This window comes from Callorhinchus milii, unplaced genomic scaffold (assembly GCF_018977255.1).
Source record: "Callorhinchus milii isolate IMCB2004 unplaced genomic scaffold, IMCB_Cmil_1.0 Scaffold1, whole genome shotgun sequence".
NCBI classification, from domain to species: Eukaryota; Metazoa; Chordata; class Chondrichthyes; order Chimaeriformes; family Callorhinchidae; genus Callorhinchus; species Callorhinchus milii.
In genome coordinates this window covers 33,207,672-33,215,846 of record NW_024704742.1, presented here as the reverse complement: position 1 = coordinate 33,215,846, position 8,175 = coordinate 33,207,672, and the positions used below count along the sequence as shown (strand labels likewise).

The following is an 8,175-nucleotide window of genomic DNA, read 5'->3' as shown; positions in this document are numbered from 1 at the left end:
GAAATTCATGACTTGCTGTGGGAGTAATTGATGAATGTGCCACCCATGCAAACTGGTAAATCAGACAACCATAATTGAACAAATCTGCCTTACAACCAAAAAGCCTTAATGTATCTGGTTCTCCCTTATTTCATGCTTTGAGCATTAGTACAACAACCACAACTACAAAATTACAATTGTGTAGCGCCTTTCACATCGGGAGGATGTTCCAAGGACGGAGGGCAGGAGGGGGAAGGATGGTGACTGAACCACGATCAAAGAGGAGGGCCTTGAGACGGGTCTTGAAGGAGGCAAGGGAGGGGGCAAGGGGGAGGACTGCGGGTTGGAGTTCCAGAGGGTGGGGGCAGACTGGCAGAAGTCCCGCCCGGCAATGGTGGAGTGAGTGAGGTGGGGGACGTGAAGGAGCCCACTGAGTGGCGGGTAGCGAGCAAGATGGTAGGGGGTTAGGATGTCACAGAGGTAGCGGGGAACAAGGCCATGGAGGGCTTTGAAAGAGAGGACAAGGATCTTGAACTGCATCCTCTGTGTGATGGGAAGCCAGTGGAGTCGGGCGAGGATGGGGGTTATAGGGTCACAGATGATGTCACCAAGAGGGAGCATATAGATATTGAAAAGTAGAGGGCCAAGGACAGAGCCCTGAGGGACATCACACGTGATAGAGGAGAAGCTGTTAGTGGCGACAAAGTGGAGATGGTAGGAGAGGTAGGATTTGAACCAGGCAAGGGCAGCAGAGCGGTCAAGGAGGCAGAGAGAGCCCTGGCCACAGCTGTTCAGAATGACCAGGGCTGTTTCCGTGCTGTACAAGAGAGGAAAGAGCGAAGCTGGGATACGATGACTCATTCCAGGGTCTTGGAGAGGAATGCGAGGTTGGAGAAGAGGTGATAGCTGGAACGTAGGGATGGGTTCAGGGAAGGTTCTTTGATGATAGAGGTGATGACAGCTAGTGGATAAGATTGATAATGTCGGTTAAAAGAGGGGCCAGGAGGTGGAGCTGTGAGGAGAGGGGTTTGGATGAGGTTGAGTGAGCATGTGATGGGCTTCATTTTGGAAATGATGGGAGATGAGGAAAGAGGGGAAAACAGGGTCGAAGGTGTGTAGGGAGGGATGCATGGGGGCCAGAGCGTGAGGTGTTGAAGGGGTAGCAGTGGATGAGGGAGAGGTAGCCGAACGAATACCCTCGATTTTGGATTCGAGGAAGTCCAACATCTCTTCGCAGTTGGAATCATTAACATGATTTCCTCGGAGTTATTGCTTTTTCTTTTCGAAGCCTCTTGTTTTGATGTCAGGAGATAAGCATTTTACAGTTACAAAGTGGATATTGATGGTATTTGATGGTCAAAAGGTCTTGTAATTTTATTCCGAGACTGCTCCACTTGCCAGTTCTATGTACAGTGGAAACTCATTTTATGAATGCCTAAGTCAGGCTGGTCCAACCTTTTGGCTGCCGAGGGCTGCACTCCAGGTTTGAGAAACATTAGCGGACCACATAAGCAATATTTTATCCTGATTGTCCAATACCATTGCTGGGCAGAGTCTCCCTGGCACCTGCATGTCGCCTATATTTGCTTGTCAGACAATAAAGATGCAAATGATCCTCTGGGCCAGATGCGGCCCTTCGGCCACCAGTTGACCACCTAGGCCTAAGGCAAATCTCTGTTCAGAATAAGGTCCTACAAATAGCCCTGAGATGAATGACAATTAATCTGGCCAAGACATCAGGAGAGACTCCTTTCACCATTTGTCATAAATAGCTGCCAACACCATGAGTAACTGAAACAGGAGTTGATTTACAAAAATTCAAACTTTGCATTCTTGCAGCATATTCCTTTTTTATATAAAAAAAACATGGAGCAGGCAGTCAGGAGAAATAATCACAAATTTATTTGTTTTAATATATCAATCAGTCATTTACCATTATGGCAAGAATTCTGTACACTGTGTCCCATGATAAACAGCAGCTTTCCTTAAATGACAGAATTTAAATATCATTTCAATGGTGCTGAAAAATCAATCGCTGCTCTTCATAACTTGGTGTGGAAGACAAACTGAAGTCTTTAATACTACTTTAACACCACATGCGGCATTAAAATGTTAAGATCACATTTAGATTTCACACACATATTTTACTACAAGTAGTCACCAAAATAGAGGTTTTTATTCTTTCACAGATGTTATTGGCAGATTACTATGGCCCAATAAATGTACATGCTTATTTAAACAGTTTCTGAATCCATGTGATGGTGACATATCATTTTCATCTATTTCACGACTGTATTCTCAGCAGTGAAGTGTGATTTGTTTAAAAGGGTGGATAGTTGACTAACCAACACACAAGTTGAAATAATACAAACATTAACCTCGCCAGGAATGAATTATAGGGCGAGAGTTTGATCGCTGCCAGCAATCATTGATTGAGATATCATGCACTATTCAGTACTGCAGTATACAGTTAGCCCTATATGTATACAAACAGTCAAGAAACAAATATTTTAAAAGTACCCCCTCCAAAAAAAACTTACACATCAGATAACCCGAATCGTTTACAAGAACACCTCACAAATACACAAGGAGAAGCAGAAGCAAAATCATCCTGTTCTCCATGTCAATAAGCAAATATCACACAGACAATTTTTTTCATTTAAAAAAATTAATCCCTTTAGATGCGGCATGAATTGGGAGAAAGAAAAAATGAAAAGATCGAGCTATCTGAGCACCTGCCTAAGGCAAGTGAATGGTATATATCGATGCATATAAATCACAGATCCACTGTACTATATTTCATAGGTTTAATTCCAAGTTTTGTATTTATTATTCAATCTGAAAGAACTATGAATAGCTACCAATAAGCAAGTTAACGGAGTTTCACAAAATTCTAAACCCTAATATTCCCACCAAAAAGCAATAGCATTTTAGACTCAAATCACAAATCTGTACATCGCCATAGAGAAAGCAAGCTTGATTTTCCAGAAAGATATTGCACAACAAAGTGAATTGAAAATAAAGTATCAACCTGAAAATGATCTTAACAGGATACTGATATGAAATACAAGAAGTAAAAGAAATCTAGCATGAGGATGTTTCATTGCTTTTTTTAAAAAAAAGATATTTTACCATATGTATCAGCTGGACAAAAAAACAGTAAGTGTCAATGAAGGTAAAAGGCTGTTCAGTTCATGCATTGAGACTGTTACAGCCAGCCCTGACTGGTTTTGGAATGGCAACTTATAGTGCCTGAAACATTCAGAACATTCCCTTCTATACTCTGTATGAATATGACCCACATATATATTCCCATACTGACCCAAAAAAGGGGCACAATTATTCTCCTTTAAAATGCAATTCAAATCTAGAAAAAAAAATTATCTTTTGATTTTATTTAGATGTTTACCGCTATAACAAGTTCAGAAAATTGGCATAAATAAAGGATTAAAAAGTACTTTCAAAAACTTTTCTTCCTTTGGTTTCATTCTGCCTGTAATGTTTCTTCCCCAAGAGGCATAAACAAACACATTTACGGATGGAATAAACAAAAGGACATGTCACAAGTGCACTGTCAGAGCTTCATGCATTCAGAAACATGCGTGAAAATAGACTGGAAGTGCCTGTTGATGTGATTGTAACCTTCCAGTCCATCAGGAGTGCTGACAATCCAGCAGTGGCATCACTTGTTTTTAGCTGGAAGAGAGCAAGATTTTAAAAATCAACAAATAAATAGATTAGAACAGAGCTATACTGCTGGCACTTTGGTCTTTGCATTCTCTACAAAATGCAAATTATTCAAGCCATAAGACCTTAGAATCCATCCTCCTTCGCCAACCCCCACACATTTAATGATAATAATAATCCTTGCATTTGATATAGCGCTTTTCACATCATCTAAACGTCTCAAAGCACTTCACAGAATATACTGTAAAGTGAATTGACTGTATACCTTGTAGACAAAATGCGGCAGCCAATTGCCTACAGCAGTGTCCCACAAACAGTCGTGGATTGAAATGACCAGTTTTATTTTTTTTCTAGAGGGATTATTATCGGGCGTGTGGAGTAAGGAAAGTTGTCCAAGGTTTCACCCTGCTGGGAATCGAACCCGGGTCTCTCGCTTGCCAGGCGAGTGCTCCAACCACTGAGCTGCAGGACTGAGATACTTTAACTGAGATAGAATGAATGATCAGAAAAAACTATTTACAGTATCTCTTGTGAGGAAAGCAACTATAATTTCCGGCACTCTCTAAAGAAAGAACGTATATCTTCAGAGAGCTTTATCACATTGAAACGTCTCAAAGCACTTCACAACTAATTAGTGAGGTTTAACTTGATATTTCAAATGCAAAGAGTATTCAGAACAACTCACAGGAACTCTGCTCTGGAAGTACAGCACAATAGAGCAGGTCAGTGTGACCCACTTCTGGTTACCAGATTCTTTTATTTTCTAATTGCCAGATTATTTTATTCTCCACATGTAATTATCACATGCAAATTGGCTGTCATCTTCACCTACAAAATACACAGTCATTACACTTTACAATAAATCCTGTGAAGCACTTCGAGACATCCTTCTGATGTGAAAGGCACTATATCAAACGCAAAGGATTATTAATTGATTATTATCACATGTTGGTTTCAGAGCAGAACTGCGGAGAATTTCAAAAAGGAACATATTCTGGGAAATTCAAAGCATTCCAGATGATATAAATGAACTAATTATAATACTAATTATTAATACAATTAATTATTGTAAATAAAAGAGACCATCTACTAATCTAGTTCAGAAATCCTTTGGCAATCTTGAATTTAAGTGGACCTCTAAATATATGAAATGTGATTCTGCCAAATGATATGAACTGATATTTGGTTTAACACATTGGTTATTAACTGTTCAATGTTACATTTTCACTACCCAATAAAAGCTTGGCTTCTTTTCTTCTCACTATTAACATTGGATGAATGGGAACTGTCAGAAGTTCGTAATCCTGAGTGAGTCACCTGAAATGTGATACCAGCTGTCTGCTCAGCTGGAAATAAATAGAAACCAACTAACTTTTGCAAAGTGACATTTCAGCCTGTCTCTGGTATTCCTAAGGGCTGAGGTGTCTAAATAGTCACATGCAAATCATTTAGCGTCAAGCAACTTGGAAAGGCATTTCTGCATGTAAAGGATTTCTCATTGCTTTGCTGCAGTTATTAAGAAACTACCTGCTCTTCCATGCACCAATGCATAAATCCACCTTACTTGACAGATGCGGATTGGGTTCCTGAGCGGTGGAAATGAACATTCTGCCACTTCCCATCACGGCGATGCCAGACTCTGGTCTCCTCAGTCTGCATGGTTTTTGGCATGCTGCTGCTGTCAATGTATTGGGTGAGGCGGATGTACGCTATGCAGGCTGCATCATCGCCGATCAAATGGACGTGTGGATTCAAGATGATGGTGTGAATTGGCTTGTTGTTCTTGGACAGAGCTACAAAAAGATGCATCACTTTTAATAATAAGATCACACAAAAAAAAACATAATTTATAACAACTGGAAATTGCATTGACCAATACCATTTTCAAAGTAGAATCTGTGGAAGTCCATTCCTTCTACCAGGTTACCCAGTGCTTCAGGTTCAAATGCTGTGAGACCTGGGTCACAAATCTTCCTGCAAAAGACACAGTTTCAAAAGATCAGTTATTTTCAAAATATGAGGATTGCTCAAAGTTCATAAGGATCTCACGCCATTCCCCCATCATAGATACTCGGGAGAGATAACAATCCTTAGAGTTAGAAAGACAGTCAAGCAAATAATCAGCAATGAATAGCAGACATAACATACTGTGCTACAGTAGCATTAATTATTTTGTGCCTCTGTGGTCATGGTAGCAATCTTGTCTCTAAGTCAAAAGGTTGTGGGCTTAAGCCCCATGACAGGATTTAGAACCCATATCTATGCTGACACACCAATACAGCATTGGGAATTTGTTGGAATGTCCAAAGTGATGTCCATCAGATTAAAAAAAACATTATATTTGACTCCAACAGATGGTGTCTCTGGATAATGGGTGTAAAATTGCCATAACCATCATGACCTATTAAATCTTCTGGATTGAAACAATGGTTTTCACTAGATCCGTCAGAGACATAGATGAACCATAAGAACATAAGAAATGCTACATGAAGAAAGGACCAAGGTTCATCTAGTTCGCCTTCCACCTTCCTGGCGGTCGCATGCACATATGTCCCAAACTACCTATGTACTATATCCTATAAATGTTATTTCCTAAAAGAAAACTATCTAATCTGTGTTTGAAAGAATCAACACTTCTTGCTTCAATCGTCTCCCTAGGGAGCCTGTTCCATAGGTTTACTATTCGCTCACTGAAATAGTGTTTGCATAGATTTGTTCTGAATTAACCCCCACTTCAATCGCAGGCTGTGTCCTCTGGTTTTACTATTCAGGAAAAGTTGAAACAGCTTGTCATGATCTATATTGTCATGCCACTTTAGAATCATAAAGATAGCAATCATGTTGCCTTTCATTCTTCTCTTTTCCAGCGTGAAATTGCTCAATTTACTTAGTCGCTCGTAATAGTCCAGCCCCCTTCCATTCCCTCAATCATGTTGGTTGCCCTCCTTGAACCTTATATGAATTAGACTTAATGTATTGTATCATGAGTACTGCTGAACTCTGAGGTCTGCCTGTTCTGGTGGCCTATAGAGATCCCACAGCACTATTCAAAAAGAGAATGGAGTTTCTCCCATTGTGCTGGCCAAAAAAAACACATATAATTGATCACTCACTCCATAGCTGTTTGTGGGACACTGCTGTGTGCAAAATAGTATTTTTCAATCATGTCCCCAATCAGAAATATTTCACTCCTGTCATGTAGTATCCCAGTGAAAATTTACCCAGTTTGTAAGAATGAGTCATATTACACATAATTACCTAAGATATTGTAATATAGTGCAGTAGCACTCATGATACAATACATTAAGTCTAATATATATTAGGTACCTCTATGGCTCTGGGCAAGTTTAATGAAGCTATTGCTTTAGTCCACAAAATTTAATAGATTGTGACGGTAATGGGAATTTTACACCCATTATCCAGAGGCAGCATCTATTGAAGTGAAATATAATATGTTTTTCTCTTTCTGCACTCTCATTCTGAGATACTGCTGTGCACTTCCTGGTGGTTGTTTATTAGGTAAAGCGGTGGATATGGAGTATCGAGTTTTCAGATTGTGCATTTGCTGGATAAGATGTTTAGAATAAGGATAACTAATTGAGAGGGTAAAATAAAAGACTGAAAACATCATATATGCACCAGTTTCCCTGAATCTAGATATTTAGAATGACTGGGAACCCTCAAGTATATGGTAATGATCGCATCTAATACATATAAAATTGTATGTAAATCTAACATTTTTGAAAGATTTCAATAGCTTTTGGAACCTATATGGAGGTTGGCATCAAGTCAATTGAAACATTTTTGGGGGGGTTGTATTTCCAAGAGAGAATAAGCAGTGGTTAAAAGCATTACTGTTCAAAGTCCAAACTCTTCAATTATGCAATAAGCAACAAAGCAACCAATTTTGAATTGTGGAAACCAACAAAAAAAGGTGCTTACGTGTAGGCCTCAAAATCTCCATTGTTGATGGCTTCAATCAGCTGCTCTGTAACTTTGATAATTTCTTGTTTGCGTGCTAAGAACAAGTAAGATAGATTGTTAATAAAAAAATGAAAAGATGGTACAATTGCGCTGATTTTCTACTAGTCTCTAAAAAGATTTCCCATTTCTCTCAGGCTACCACTGTTGAAAATTTAAAAATTTTAAAATCACTTATTTTAAAAACAAATAAAGTTGATGCTCCAAGTGCAGACATTAAGACTAAAAGGTATTCGAGGAACAACAAGCACAAAACGTGCAATCAGAATTTCCAAACCAAGGCACATACGCCAGTAAGGGTCAGTAAATTGTGTTTGGAGAATAACCAACAACATGCATCAGAATGAGCAAATTCGGCTGTCAATTTTCAAAGCACAAGTACCAATGCCACTTGTCATCTTCACTTAGTTCCTTTCTCTCCCTCCATGTGGAGACAAATGCCACACCTTATACTGTAGCAGGGCCTATTTTGACATCTTAATTCTTTCATAACAAGTGGATAGACGTTCATTTACATTTCCCTCAATG

At 39.3% G+C, this 8,175-nt stretch overlaps 1 protein-coding gene across 13 annotated transcripts in view; it reads right to left on the bottom strand.

The window, feature by feature from the left end:
- Window positions 1-1,858: 1,858 nt before the first annotated feature.
- The window catches only part of LOC103180901 (calcium/calmodulin-dependent protein kinase type II delta chain), a 157,215-nt gene continuing 150,898 nt past the window's right edge, over window positions 1,859-8,175 (bottom strand). For all 13 annotated transcript variants that reach the window (XM_042339829.1, XM_042339799.1, XM_042339821.1 and 10 more), the window contains 4 exons: window positions 7,609-7,684; window positions 5,546-5,640; window positions 5,231-5,459; window positions 1,859-3,675 (listed from right to left, as the gene is read on the bottom strand). In XM_042339829.1, the coding sequence (XP_042195763.1) occupies window positions 3,672-3,675; window positions 5,231-5,459; window positions 5,546-5,640; window positions 7,609-7,684 (404 nt within the window). In that variant the 3' untranslated portion in view covers window positions 1,859-3,671. The remainder of the gene's footprint in view (window positions 3,676-5,230; window positions 5,460-5,545; window positions 5,641-7,608; window positions 7,685-8,175) is intronic.